This window comes from Acanthaster planci, linkage group LG17 (genome assembly GCF_054643075.1).
Source record: "Acanthaster planci isolate LZ-2023a linkage group LG17, COTS_SCS, whole genome shotgun sequence".
NCBI lineage: Eukaryota > Metazoa > Echinodermata > Asteroidea > Valvatida > Acanthasteridae > Acanthaster > Acanthaster planci.
Window position 1 is genome coordinate 13,001,288 of NC_141793.1, and position 15,470 is coordinate 13,016,757.

General features: G+C 40.9%; 1 protein-coding gene across 3 annotated transcripts in view; it reads left to right on the top strand.

Annotated features, from left to right (window-relative positions):
* Positions 1–15,470, top strand: part of LOC110973573 (partitioning defective 3 homolog) — a 73,792-nt gene that overhangs the window by 39,089 nt on the left and 19,233 nt on the right. For all 3 annotated transcript variants that reach the window (XM_022224479.2, XM_087147914.1, XM_087147915.1), the window contains exons 7-17: positions 1,241–1,356; positions 1,708–1,833; positions 5,375–5,637; positions 5,908–6,047; positions 7,588–7,737; positions 8,990–9,190; positions 9,606–9,956; positions 10,283–10,405; positions 11,287–11,387; positions 11,779–11,881; positions 12,353–12,443. In XM_022224479.2, coding sequence (XP_022080171.2) covers positions 1,241–1,356; positions 1,708–1,833; positions 5,375–5,637; positions 5,908–6,047; positions 7,588–7,737; positions 8,990–9,190; positions 9,606–9,956; positions 10,283–10,405; positions 11,287–11,387; positions 11,779–11,881; positions 12,353–12,443 — 1,765 coding nt within the window. The remainder of the gene's footprint in view (positions 1–1,240; positions 1,357–1,707; positions 1,834–5,374; positions 5,638–5,907; positions 6,048–7,587; positions 7,738–8,989; positions 9,191–9,605; positions 9,957–10,282; positions 10,406–11,286; positions 11,388–11,778; positions 11,882–12,352; positions 12,444–15,470) is intronic.

The following is a 15,470-nucleotide window of genomic DNA, read 5'->3' on the forward strand; positions in this document are numbered from 1 at the left end:
TGACCTGTGTCAAATTAAAGATTGTAGTGGTTATTTTCCATCTTGGCTGTATTATTGTGCAGTGAAACCAAACTTTGCTGAGTGATTGATAAGATGTTTCAACAATATTTCTGAAATGTTTACAGTGCAACAAAATTCACTTGAAAATTTCCAATTTTTCCAAACCATTTCCTTAAATTTTGGACACCTTCTTGGAGATTTACTCATAATTTCCTGCTCTAGAATGTGCATGAATTCCCAGTAATTTACATGTACATGCATGAGCCTTGATAAAGTTATTCTCCATGTGTCCATATTTTGGAATTGCAGACAATCAGTTTGTTCTTGATGGTCAGGCGCCGCCTTCCTGTCCTCAGATTTAGTGGGTGGACGAAGTCACTGTAAACCTCATTAAGGGCAAATTGACTGGATAACCACCAAGGCCATTACTTTTTTTTGAAATCAAGGAGCAACTTGAACTGCGACCTTTTCCCTGAAGCATTGAGGCTTTTATTCCATTAAGGCTTGGAAGTGGTTCTAGCAATGGACAGGACAGACATCAGAGTTGCCAGACTTTTTTTTGGAAAAATTTCAAAATCAGCAGAGCTAGGGTAGTGTTTTTTTTTTCAGTGCCTGCTTGAAGGAGACCACAGGTGTTTATGTTGTTAATGTGTATCGGTTGACTTAACTAATTCTACCTCCCAGAAGTTGTTGGGCTAGGAGTTGAACTTTTCAAAAGTAGCACCTGACGCCAAAAGTACTTTTTTGGCCGTTGTCATGGAAGTAGTTTCATGAACTGGCGTTCTTGTGGAATATGAGATACATGGCACTTTATAGTGATTCTAAATTCTCTTTAGGATATTCTACCCACAATGTTCCCTTCTTTCCTCAAACATGAATGTTTCAATGCACAGTATGCTTGAGGATTACATGTCTTATTTTCATTATTGGTAATTTTTTTTGGGGGGGGGCTATAGAGGAGGAAACCTGCCCCAACAAAAAATGACCAAAAGAAGAAAAAAGAAGACGGCTCTGATAAAAATGCAGTTAGTCTTTTCATTAAATATGTGTGAAAGTTATTAACTTATTATAAGGACTATCATTAGGAACTTATTATTTTTGGAAGACAGTTAATTTTTTCAAACTTTATCATCAGTTTTTTAATGGGAGTTTTGTTCAAATTTTGGGACTAGGTGGAACGAAAATTTGTTTGCTTAATGTCAGTACAGGAAAACTACTCTTATTGTTCTTTGGACTACAGAGCAAAGATGACAATGATAGCTTTACCAATGTGGAAAGGGAGGAGATTGTCATTAAGAATGACGGCACACCCCTCGGCATCCAGATTATTGCAAGAGTGGAGAATGATGATGGAAGGTGAGCTCTTGGAGAAGTCAAAGGTCAAACAGGGAGAGTGGAGCTGTCGTTGTTTTTCATTTGAGGGCACTGTGTGTTGGAAGTTTGTGGGAACTTGCAGAAAAAGTCATGGTTCTCAAGTTCATATTCAAATATGTATGTGTATAAACTTTGAAAGTCTGTTTTGTTTTGAGCACTTTGTGTAAGACATTGTGATCTACGTTTTTGTAATCATTTTTTATTCTAAGCTAATTTTCATCCTAAGGATACATGACTGTTGTGCTGTGGTTTTTGGGAGAAGAAGCTGTCAGAAATAAACACCTTTCCTTGATATTGTAGGGAAAATAATGCTGATATCTTTGCTTTGTCCAGTGCGTACGGGTTGGTCATCCATGGGATTGAGACTGGTGGCCGAGCGGCCAGAGATGGTCGGCTGAAGGAAGGGGACCTTATACTAACCATCAACAAGCTGGACATCTCAGAAATGACCTTTGATAGGTGAGGCTTTGGTGTCATGCAAAGCGAATCTTATATTAGGAATATTTCCTGAAATTTGTCAGAAATTTTAATAAACACTTAACTGTTTTAATATATTTTTTCTGAAAGAAATTGGGTTTCTCCTTATACTGCTTGAATTTACATGTCTGAGTGCTCCCTTAAATTCTGAAAGAAAACAATTGGAATTTGGCGAATGATGTTTGGGAGATCTTTCATGTGGCATCAATGTAATAAAACTTGAAAAAATTGAAAATGATACCTCTGCAATTTAAAACCTGAGAAGTGGGTAATTTAAACATTACAGACTTTCTCAGACCAACCCTAGAATGAACTTAGAGCAGTGATGACAGACAATAGGCTGATCGAGATCCCTCACGACCAATTACCATGAAATTAAAAGGGACAGAAGTCCTGGCCTTGCTATATTTCACTCAATCTTGGCAAGCTGTCTGGCTGAGTTGTTGAACCAGCAACCAGTTTAATCCACTCAGCAGCAGTGGTTTGAGTAAATGTTAGAACCTGTGACAGGGAAAGGATATTACAGGTACTTTTTCCCCAGGGATTTTGTCAGGAATAGCCTTCCTTGTTTCTGTTGAGTTATGTTAACCAGCTCTGGTCATATTGCATTCATGGTCACCTTGGATAGATACATTCTCAAGACTGTGAGTGTGAAAGGAACTTTCAATCAAAAATTTGTATTATTTGTGATGGAATGGATACTCAGATACCTGGTTGTAGTATCTGAGTTGAAACTAGATCTTTCAACCTGAAACAGTCATTATGAAGACCCCAGACACCAGAAAAGTACATGTAGTGTAGATGCTTAGAACCTCCATCAACCTCTTCCTCCCCTAAATTGACTCTCCTTGAAATAGAGCAATAAATTTGAGCCCTCACATGTCTTGGAGTGCAAATGAAAGTAGTAAGACATACACGACACTTTGGTGGTACTCTTGAAAATGTTCACTTGTCCTCAAGATGTTAAGAACCATAGCTATCATTGACTTCCGTTTACAGAAGTGTGAAGAACCCAAATTTAGGAGTCGTAATTTACAGTTTGGTGGGGGGGGTTTTACAAATTTTCTAGTTGAGCAAAGTGTCATTGCCCAGGTGGGGTTATCAGGACATAAATTTTCCAACAGTCTTGTCAACTATTGGGACTTCCAAAAACAAAGTCGAGGAGGTCAGTCAAACCATAAATTGTGTTCTGAGATCATATCACTGTGACATTATTTTGTCAGTTTACAAACCACAAGTAAAGGCTGAAGGGTTCCATTTTTATAAATTGTTAACATTTATATTTAGAAAGGCTGATTCATGTTTTGGTTTGCAGAAGGAGGAGATACAGTGATTGGAAAACAGAGCAATCTTTTTGAAGACAAAACGTTGTTTCCTAGTGACCTTTGCAATAGTCCCTTTTTTCACTTTTGTTCTTTGCGGGCAGGTTCTTTTACAGTTAAGTTTGGTTATCATTCTTGTAAAGAGTCTCAAATGCATTATCTGTGGTAGAATTTGTAGTTGTCACAAATACTATCTCTGATCCTTGTTGAAAGTACAAAAATTGGGAAAAAGAAACAAAACCAACTTGAATTGTGCAGGTATTGTATGGGTTACATTTACAAGGAGATATTTGTCATACATTACAGTGTAAAAGAATTCCCTATTTGTCTGCTTATTTTCTTGAAGGAAAATATCCCATGTCTTGATTTATAACTTACATTATTATTGTTAACTCAATTCCTCCGCCCTTATTTTCCTGGACATTTTTATGAGGGCTGCAAATTCAGTGAAATGTAAATTACACGTTAGCCATTCCAATGCCGCCAAAGCCTGCAAAACGACAAAGCCACATTGCATGTGTCAACTAATTAGTTTGCCAAATGATATACATTGACTCTCTGAACCTTGACCTGTGCCAAGGTGTAAGAGGTCACTCCAGGTCAGGCCATTGGGGACTGAACACACCTCATAGGCATATCAGGAAACCTCTTTGTACACACTACAAAAGTACAAGTATAGTGTACATGCAAGTCATGGATGTTGGGGACTCAATCCACCTGTCTAGTAGAATTAAAGGGTATTGGTGCACTGATGGCTTAGGCCATCCTCCAAAAAATTCGGATTGGTAAAGCTCTTTCAACTGAAGTACACCAAGGAGTTGAAACCTTTGCATTATGTGGTCATGTGACCCTGACATCTGTGTGGCAACATAAAGTAAACCTTTGAGAAACTGTGAAAAACCACAAGGTAAACAGTGTACAGAGTGCCCTAGGAAAAAAATTAGGGTGTTTCCTTGTCGCTGAACAATTAGGGAACCCACTTTCTTGAAAGATATCACGCAAAGTAAATTTAAGGGATTTGGTAAACAAAAATCTATAAGTGTTGTGGTTTTGAGTTGCTTATGACACTCTGCTGTTTGTAACTACATGTGTGTACATGTATAGTCCACATGCTAAGAATGATTGATGTCTGCTGTCCACCAACTGGGCTGTTCTCTGCTTGTACATGTAAAAATGCACCCCTCATCCTCTGGGCTGTTCTCTGCTTGTACATGTCAAAATGCACCCCTCATCCTCTGGGCTGTTCAACTTTTCTGTCCCCCTTCTCCTGCCCTGTTAATTATTTTGTCACACAACAGTGACTCCTTAGCCCCACCAAGACATTCATCATTTTTCAGCGGGTACAGCTGGAATAACTGTGCTCTGAACTACTCATGGTCCAGGAAATGAAAGTGAAATAGTTGAGTTGTAGGCCAGGTCCGATTTCTGAATGCAACCTGTAATCGGGATACTGTCCTCGCTGATTAATGATTTGAGGTATTAACTTTCGGCAGTGCCAGCCTCTTGAGAATAGATTATTTTCTTTTACCCTACAGGTTTTTTGATAGCATGGTTTAGATTACAGTATCTTACTTTGACAAGTATTTGATATCCCTGTTAGCAGAAGCTGTGAGAGATAAGTTGCAGGCTAATCTAATGTTGATTTTTCTCTAGACAGCAGTGTTAATGCCTTATTTGGATTCTGTTTCTGGGGTTAGCTGCATGTAGTACACATGTAGCTTGCTGTGAGTTGGAGACAATAGTATAAGCCATTTGCGAGTTCAATTTGAATAAAATCTGGTACACTGAGTTATCTCATTGCACATAAACATAACAATTTGAATTCCCCAGACTAAAGACACTGTTGCTATACCTGGTGATTCAGGGCAAGCTTTGGCTTAGCAGCCACCATCTCTGGAATGGACTGGTTCCTTGGTGCCTTTCTTTTCCATGTAGAAAAGTGTATTGTTGCAAGGCGTCTCTTATGTAACTAAGCAAAAGCTTGCCCCGAATCACGAGGTACCGGTATAGCAACAGTGCCTTTAGTATGGAGAATTCTAATTGTTATGTTCACGTGAATTTAAAGAACTCAGTGTACCAAATTTTATTCAAGTTTAACTCGCTAAGGCTTATTTCATGGGAAGAGAATTCATGAAACAGTCATAGGGACCTGATTTATCTATTGAATTGTTTTTCTCATCTTCATAATTCTGTGCGTCTAGTGCCCAAGAGCTCCTTCGTGATGCCATGCGTACAGAGTCGGTTACTCTCACTGTGGAGCGAGAAGCCCCACCCACAAATGAAGTCACACCCTCTGGCCAGGAGAATGAGATAGTAGACATGCCCAAAGTGCCTCCATTAGTACCAGCCCGTGCCCCTGCCACCTCGCTCAGCAAGGAGGAAACGTCCCAGAAGGTGCATAACATCATCGCGCCGACCAACACTCGACGGATTGGAAGGAAGCTCTACGTTCAACTCATGAAAGGTCAGAAACTGTGGAGCTTAAGTTACGGAATTTAAAAATGTGACTATTTCACCATTATAATGTCCATTTCCTCTGAGATACCTAACCCAGAGATACTGATGCAACGAAGCAGAGAGCTCAGTGTGCTTACTCATATGCAAAACATAAGCAAAATTACTCTAACTGTGGCCTTACGATTCTTTTTTGTTTTTCCGGTATGTCATAAATTGATTTTGAAGCCTTCTATCTTGTCATTTATCACTGGTGTCCGGTATCACTGATCCCTTGCAGGTCCTCAAGGCCTGGGCTTTAGTATCACCACCAGAGATAACGCTGTAGGGGGCAAGAACCCAATCTACATCAAGAACATCCTGCCCAAAGGAGCAGCGATTGCTGACGGACGATGCAAGCCAGGAGACAGACTGCTGGAGGTAATCTACTAAGATTAGGCTTTCCTGATATCTTGTACCTCTTTACAGATTCCATGTATTTTAAACGTTTCTTATATTTACCAATCTCCTTGGAAATGGATTTTAAGTTGTAGACTGCAGAAGAAAGTAATGTACTGATTTTCAGAGTTTGATTAATACGGGTCAGTTATTTATTCATGTATTTGTTGCTCGTCGCAGAGAAAATAAGTATGAAGTGCACCATGGGTTTGAGAAGAAATACAAGTCTTCTGCAGGCCAAAAGTAAAGCAAAAATATCATTGGAAGTAGAAATATGAACGTAGAGTCACGAGATTTTTTATAATGCTGTGATGTTAACCATAAATGCTTTTTCTCATCTTTATCTAACCTTTGCAGTAAGGGGAGAGCTTTTATACCACAGACAGGGCAGCTGTCTGGCCGTTCATTTCCATACTACCGCTTTTAGTGGAACTTATGAAGATGATAAGACAATTGGAATTGAAATGCAGTCATGGCATGTTTCAATTCACCTGGCTTCAGTCAGCCAGTTATCATTAATGGACCACATTGAAATTACTTGGAAAAAGCACAAACCCTGAAGCAGAAATAGCAATGTAATCTGTTAGCATTTCCTGTAAGCTGCTTGGCAGGAGAGCAAATCCTTGAAACTTGAACGATGGATGTCACCACCAGCAACAATGAAATGAAAGCAGTGAATAATCCCATCTCTGTGCATAGATATCAGCCACTTCCCTCTTATGTTTCTGGTTGATAACCTCTTGGCATGAGAATAAGCATTCATAAAGTTATATGTTACTCTCACATTCTTAAAGTTTGTGAATTGATCATTTTGTGGCATATGTGAGTGGCCTTCTCTCTCTAGTTTATGCCACCAGGGTAACTTAAAATGTCTGAGACTTTTTTTCTGATAAGGACAACAGTTTACAGTGTGATCTTATGAGCTTCAACATTTGTTCGCTCCTGGTTCAGCAGATTTGCGTATTTCTCAGGCCGCTTGAGGTCACTCTTCCCCTTGACTTTGCAGTGTATGTAGGCATGTTCGTACGCAGGTACATACTAGGTCAGGAAGCGGCTGGTGCACGCTGCACTGCGACAAATGACTAACGCCTTAACCACAGCTACAACATTTGTCAATTTTCGGAACAGAACACGTCTTTTAAAAAAGTACTGCATGTTTGCCATGAAGGATCTCATCAGTGCCTGTATGAAATGTTTAGGGTAGCCTGGTCATACAGTGGCCTAGGAATGGTTATGTTGGCTTGAATTGGTTTTACCAAGTGACATCTTTGCAGTAAATGAAATGGCACTCAGCTTAATCCAGAACTAAACCCTTCTATTGGTTGACTGCATTCCGAATTTTATTGCTTAAAAGTCAGTCTGAAATCCTGACTTCATACCATTGTTGATATTGTCTTTTTCTCATTTCTGATTGTCTTTAAATCTTACTTTGTTTTCTGCCTTGATTTTCTTACCCAGTCACAACTCCTCTCTTAGCCAACCTTAATCTCATTGCTGATTCTGCATTCAAATCTCACATCAGGTTAATGGCATTGAGATGACAGGCAAAACTCAGAGTGAAGCTGTGTCCATCTTGCGCAGCGTCCGCCTTGGGGGTGTGGTCAATCTGGTCTTGTCGCGCCAGGATGCTAACTCACCAGTTCCGTCTGAGCAGATGATGCCCAGAGAAATGGTAGGTACACGTATCAGTCAAAAGTTTGCCATGTCTCGGTAGAACCAATGGGAATCCATTCCTAATAGGGTGCATACATTACTCCCACAGGGAAAGACCCGGGGATTATCAGGTGTTCCACATAGAAACATGCCCCCAAATGGGAAGATATCCCCACATGGGGAGAAGTTCCCTGATGGGACCTTTTGGGAAGTAGTGCTTTTTCCTTCCCGGGAATAAGATGTTTTAAGACAAGTGTTCTGAAAGGAATAAAGACTTCAGAGTTGTAAGTTGAAACCCAGAGTGCCAAAGAATTCATCTCATACTCTCCGTCTCTCCTGATTTTTTCTTTTTACAGTCACAAATTTTTCATAGAGTTTTGTCCTGTGTGATAACTGCCACACATAGGTTTTGGTAGGACCTGAGCCTACAGCCTTCTTACTGGCTGCACATGGGTTTTGGTAGGACCTGAGCCTACAGCCTTCTTACTGGCTGCACATGGGTTTTGGTAGGACCTGAGCCTACAGCCTTCTTACTGGCTGCACATGGGTTTTGGTAGGACCTTAGCCTACAGCCTTCTTACTGGCTGCACATGGGTTTTGGTAGGACCTGAGCCTACAGCCTTCTTACTGGCTGCACATGGGTTTTGGTAGGACCTGAGCCTACAGCCTTCTTACTGGCTGCACATGGGTTTTGGTAGGACCTGAGCCTACAGCCTTCTTACTGGCTGCACATGGGTTTTGGTAGGACCTGAGCCTACAGCCTTCTTACTGGCTGCACATGGGTTTTGGTAGGACCTGAGCCTACAGCCTTCTTACTGGCTGCACATGGGTTTTGGTAGGACCTGAGCCTACAGCCTTCTTACTGGCTGCACATGGGTTTTGGTAGGACCTTAGCCTACAGCCTTCTTACTGGCTGCACATGGGTTTTGGTAGGACCTGAGCCTACAGCCTTATTACTGGCTGCACATGGGTTTTGGTAGGACCTGAGCCTACAGCCTTCTTACTGGCTGCACATGGGTTTTGGTAGGACCTGAGCCTACAGCCTTCTTATTGGCCAGACATGGGTTTTGGTAGGACCTGAGCCTACAGCCTTCTTACTGGCTGCACATGGGTTTTGGTAGCACCTGAGCCTACAGCCTTCTTAGTGACCAAGGATGGATCAAATAAATTAATCCAATGGGCACTTGCTATCAGTTTGTTTTATGGGATCAGTGTTGTTTCCATGAAGGCAGCATTCGTAGAGTTATTGAAATTCTGGTTTTGATTCAAAGCCTGAGGAGAAGAACACTGATGATCCGACCAATGCCAAGAACAAGAGAGTGCTTGTCTTTGACATTGCCCTGAATGATACCGGCTCGGCAGGGCTGGGGGTTAGCGTCAAGGGAAAGACGTCTGGGAACGGTACGGAGGGAGAGACCAAGGACTTGGGGATCTTCATCAAGAGTGTCATCCATGGTGGGGCAGCGTCCAAGGTAAGAGGAGAGAATAGATGCAGTGTGACCTTGCTGACCTGAGGTAGAGCATCTTTTATCTTTCCAAGTGGAACACATCGAGGAGCTTGTGTGGCAGTAGAATGAAATTGTTGAACTGTTGCCTCATACATTGCAGGTACATACATTTTCAACCCAATAAGATGCTGTTGTATTTGGAGTCGATGCGATAAACTGAGATCCTCAAAGGATTTTCTTAAAAGGAGATCCATTTTGGTTTGGCTGATATCAAAAAGTAGAATTATAGGCTATTTTGCATTGCATTTGTAGTAAGTGACTTATTCTTTTGGGGAAAATAGCAAAATACATGTATTTCTCTGCTGATTGTTGGGAAAGTTGAAAAGCTTTGTAAGTAGTAAAACGCTTCACCCATTTTTCAACCGACGCCTTCCCGCAGGATGGAAGACTGCGACCCAACGATCAGCTTCTCTACATCAATGAAGAGTCCCTGGTGGGTATCTCTAACAGTCGAGCCATGGAGATCTTGCGCAAGTCCATGTCTGGTGACAAATCTCCCCGCTCCACTATCCGCCTGGTGGTGGCTCGTCGAACTGATCCCGGTGATGGGACCACACCTACCTCTGGCAAGCAAGCAGGCGACGTCGGTAGGCCGGAGTCAGTGGATGGAGAGGTGGGGGTTTGCCCTGGTACCCCCGCGTCTATCTCATCCAGAGGGATGGACATTGATATGGATGCCATGGACGAGTTGTTCAGGCATCCGGTCTTAAACAAAGTGAATTCCATCGAGGTAGGTTAGGCTGGATATTCAGTTCATAGCTTGCTACATTTCCCCTTTGCCTTCACAAGTATCACAACTTAATGTGCGCTTTGGACATCAAAACCTGTTCTATTTCAACATGTTCAAAGTTGTGTCATAAAAGCATCTTATTATTCTTGGATTCAACTTTTGTATTTTGTAAGATTTTAATTGGGCTTGAGTCACAATTTGCAGAACCAAAATGGCAGCTGTGTATTGAGAGGTGTGAGGCATAATACCCTGCCCCCCCGGTACAAATATTGTCAGAATTATAGCAGTTCTTCAAGAGTGCTCTGCTTTCCTTTTCTGTCTTGCAGTCTTCCAGCCGTCATGTGGGGCCAGGCGGTGATGGCTATGCTGAAGACTCCGCCCAGCTGTCCCCCACAATTCCCAAAGGAGGAGCTGAAGTAGTCATGATCGAGGACGCTGACATCGACGATGTAAGATCACGTTCCTTGTCTTTACTCAGGCCATGGCGGACCCAAAGCCGGCAACGTTTCTCACTGGTACCCTCCCTGGCTCCTGCTGAGTCAATCACTGTGCTGGGAACCAGTAGCATATTCTTTGTACTTTCAAGTAGCATCAAACTGTATTTTGAGTTAATAATGGCGGGGGTTGACTTTTCTCAATATTGCAAAATTATCGACAACCTCCAAGCTGATTATAGACCTCTATCACATGGCCGCCATCTTGCTTTTTCAAAATTCAGTCCAATGCAACCAAACTGAGGCTGGAAGGAAAAATAGTCTGTTCCCTTTTATGAATATGTGAAGTTGTATTACTGTTACCCATGGGTCTACAGGGAACAAGACAAACATGGCAACATGACGATAAAGGTCTATGAGGGACTGGGAAAGATTAGCGCTGATGCTTGAACTCTGCTGAACTCTCTCTGGTTTGTGTTTTTAACACAAGTGTTGTGCTTTGAATTCTGCTTACATGTACTTGAGGTACACCTGCACACACCATTGACTATAGGTACAGTATATCGTAATTGAAAGTTGACACTTCAAATGAGAATGGTCACATTCACGCCCACATTTCACAAGACATGAAACTTTTTTCAGTTTTCATGAGAAATGCACAAAACTCTTTTCCCACTTGCATGAAAAGGCGTAAAACTTTTTTCGCATTGTGGGCAAGGTTTTTATATTTTGTGAATCGAAAATGGATTTCCTGGGAAGAGAAAAAGTGTAAAGAGAATTTCCCTTCCCAGGCAAACTTTCAATTGCTGTGTACTGTGTGGTAGAGATTTAAACAGTTGAGTTTGGTTTTCAATAATTAAAACAAATCCTTGGAGTACACTTTATTTTTTGGATAGGCTCTTGCTAAGATTGATGCTGCTAGCCCATCCTCAACTCAAGCCCCGTCCCCTCCTCAGTGGCTTGTGGATACATGGGAGAAAGCTGAACAGGACAATGGGTACGAATGGATCGTTGGTAGTCTCCCTTTGAAGTGGGTTTAATGAGTCAGTTGGGGCCAAAAAATCTGAGTTGTGAGCCCAAACTAGAAACATTCTGATTATATTGGTTGTTGGATATTAGCCGTCATTGTTAATGTTATATAAGCATTCTACACTTGTTACTCTCTGAGAATATATAAGAAAAACTTAACAAGCTTTGGTGGGACTCGAACCCGATACCTCCTGCTTACTATGTACAGTGCTGACTTCTTAACCACTCGAATACCGAGCTTGCCATGGTCAACTGATTGGTTCAAATGCCTTATTATTTTTGAAGGAATTAACATTTTTTATAATTTGATTATTCAATTAGATTTAAATAGTTAATATCAAATTTTTTTTTGATGATAGTGAATTGAGCCCGGTTGATGACCCTTACAACCAATTTCAGAGAGACAGCTTTGCTAGGCGTAGTTTCTCTGAGCGACATAAAGGATCCCTTGATGCTAAGGAGGTGGGTCATTGCCAATCCAGCTTTCCTATTTTCACATAATAAAACATTATTACCTCTGTTGTCCTGGCAAAGGGGGTGTAATTAAGCCGTCTGTGATGTGAGCTGTGTGAGAAAAGTTGCCTGAGCGCCCTTCTGCCGGCAGATGACGATTTGTAGAGTACATTGCAAATGGAAGTTAAAACTGAATAGGAATGGGAATTTTGCCCCCCAAAAATTGCGTACACCCTCATATTCGTTTTCACAAAGTGTAAAAATACTTTTAACTTGTGTGAGAAGGTGTGAAAATGTTTTCCCACTTATCAAATGTGTGAAATGTTTTCTTCCTCGGGTTTTGAAATGAAAATGAATTTTCTGGGAATAGATGTTTGAAAAACAATTCCTTTTCCCAGGTTAACTTTCAAATGTAATGTGCTGTAGGGTTGACTTTCTTCCAGAGTGTCTTGGATTTTGGTTTTTTTTTTTGGTGAACAGATGGCATGGTATAAGAAGAAGTACGGTACAGATCCACCCAAGGTACCAGCTAAGAGTAGCAAGAACGTCAAGGAAGGCACTCATCAGAAAGGTAGGATGGTCCTTTCATATTCACGGGGCCGGCCATATTGAATTTGAAGCTGAACTCGTCATTTTTGATTGTGTAGAGTACAAATGAAAGCAATAAAATGAAATTTCATGACAAATTTGTATCTGTGTACTCTGATGAATGAGTTCCAATTCATGATTGAACAGGCAGAATTGTAGTTGGCCAGATGTTTGAAATTATTGAAAGGGAGGCATGGAACGCACAGAAATTAAAAACAGTCTGGTGCCGTGCTAATTGCCAGTTTGCAGTCTATAAAACAGATTTGGGGACTAAGATCAAAATGGCCTCAACATGAATAACGGACTTCAATCTGCCCAAATCCATCAGAATGCACTGGCAGAGATCAGAAATGTAGCATGGAAACGGCGCCCTCTTTAGACAAAGATTTCACAGAGTTATGTAGCAAGAACTGGCTTCGAACTTTGGAAGTGGTTGGCACGGAGTGTGCTCGATTTTTACGTACTGTGTACAGTGCAGTCCAATAAGAACCCAGGTTCATGTATCGGTACATTTCAGAAAAGAACAGCACGGTGCAGTCACGTACATGGTATCCTGACTTCATTTAGGAAAGTGTTATCAGTCCTCAGGATGGAATGTATATATTTAACTGTCATAGCGCCCTCTAGTCAAGTTAACCCATACCCAGAGTTGCTTTCAGTACACATGTATGTTCTCTTATGCAGTTTTGTGAAGATAATCTTGAGTTGTGCCCATTGTTAATTCCCTAAAATTGAACCCAAGGATCCCCACCCAGCCAAACTCCAACATCAAGGTTTGTTGGAGGTCACCTGTTCATGTGACTGTTTACTGTATGGTGTTGGGATTGGCAAGGATGAGAAAGGTTTCTTGGGAGTTGAATGAATAAACAAAATGGGTAGATATGATCCCCCCGAATACGGTCTTTCAGTAGCTTTGTTACCCGGCTTTGTTGAAAGTTGATGAATTTTCTATTTTATTTCCATGTACAAGTCTCTTAAATGACCTTACAGCAACATAAATTTGTGGCAACCCCACCGGTGAACTGTCGATTAATTCGGAATTAAAAAAAAATTACATTGTTAGTCTGATTTGGTTTCTACATGCTGTTGAATTATCTTGTGAAAGGTTTTGTTTGAAAGCTGTCATTGTCTAACCCATTTCAAGGTGAACTGGTGCAAGACTTGGAAATAAATACCATTCATTTGTTTAATAGTAAATGTGACAACCAGATCAAATATTAATGTACATTTACATGTACATCTGTGTTTGCTATTAAGGCTGTTCGCACAGGTGCAGGTGCACGATCGTTGCCTTTTAATTTTATGAATAATTAATGAGATCTTGTGTTGGGTTTTTTCAAACTGCCGGAAAATGAGGTGACCATTGTGAATAGGAGCAGTGGTGCTCTGGTTGTGTTGCCCGTTAAGAGTGTTCAATGGAGTGTGAACTTTGTGTTGCTATGGTAACTGCATCAAAAGGTGCTATGGATGCCTGGCACCATACTTACAAGAGTGCAGCACTTTATTATCATAACGATTGCCCATGACCACCACAACAAGGTCAGTTTGACTTGTGTGGGGTAGATACATGTACATGTAGTGATGCCTTTTTTCTGGTCAGCTTGTGATTTAAAGGAATGTATTAGCAACTTTCTTTAAAGATAAAATTTACATTGATTTTGTTGAAAAGTAACAGACTTTCCATGCATATGAATATTTTTTACATTTATCATTGAGTGTTTCTGACCTGTCTGATAAATGGGAACTTCAAGAATTGTCTGTGTGCGTATGTGGGAAGGTTTTTTACTTTTTAGTTTAAAATGTTACTCAGAGACCAAAATCTAGTTTATTTGATTTTTGATTGGTTAACTTCTATTTGTTACATTTTAGAAATAAATTTTTAGGTTACTATAGGTCTCTTGATGAAATTTCAATTGGTTTGAGCTCCAATTTTTATTAAAGAAAAGCTCATCAAAACTTTTTGGATTGGATATGATTTCCAATAATGCACTACATACTTTGTTAAAAGTTGCAGTCTTTCTCATTCTGAGAACTTCGTTTATGTCCAGTTCTGCTGACATTTTGGCATCAGGGTTAGTCATGTACAGGTAGAAACTTCGGGCGGAAAAGGGAATACGTCATTTATTGCCATTGGCAACTATCACATGCCACTTGGATGGGACTACTGGAGTGGCACTGATGAAAACATCCCGAGAGTACCAGCCAGTCTTTTCACCTGTAAATGTGGCTGATAAAAGATTCAAATGGTGAGATGGGAGCATCTGTGGTTGCTAAGGCATTAGAGAGGATGTGACTAAAATGTCATCACGTTTCGATGTCACATGTACACCAGTTACACAAGAGGAAAAATAAGGAGAAATTAATTCCCTGTCTAATCAGAATAAGGCCATCCCCCTCGTGTTGTGAGAGTGGAAAATTCCTGTGGCTGGTACTCAGGGGTGTTCTCATTTTTAACAAGCAGAGAAAATGGAGCTGGATTTGATCCAATAACTTTCCTCATTTGATGTCTGACCATTTTTTGGGGTTAATGGGGTGGTGGAGCTAAGAGGTTTTGTGGAAGTAATTGAAGTTGTCAATCTGTGTTGTTTTCTTCTGTTGGCATCAGATGCTGAGTGTTCATTATTGTGCTGAAACGTGACTCTATTGGCTGGATAAACGTGGTGCTAGCCATCTAATCTGTGACTCTATTGGCTGGATAAACGTGGTGCTAGCCATCTAGTCTGTGACTCTATTGGCTGGATAAACGTGGTGCTAGCCATCTAATCTGTGACTCTATTGGCTGGATAAACGTGGTGCTAGCCATCTAGTCTGTGACTCTATTGGCTGGATAAACGTGGTGCTAGCCATCTAGTCTGTGACTCTATTGGCCGGATAAACGTGGTGCTAGCCATCTAGTCTGTGACTATTGGCCGGATAAACGTGGTGCTAACTATCTAGTCTGTGAATGCATGTAAAGTGCCACCATGTGTTTGTCAGTAAAGTTTTATTGAGGGGGTTTTGCCATCTTAGA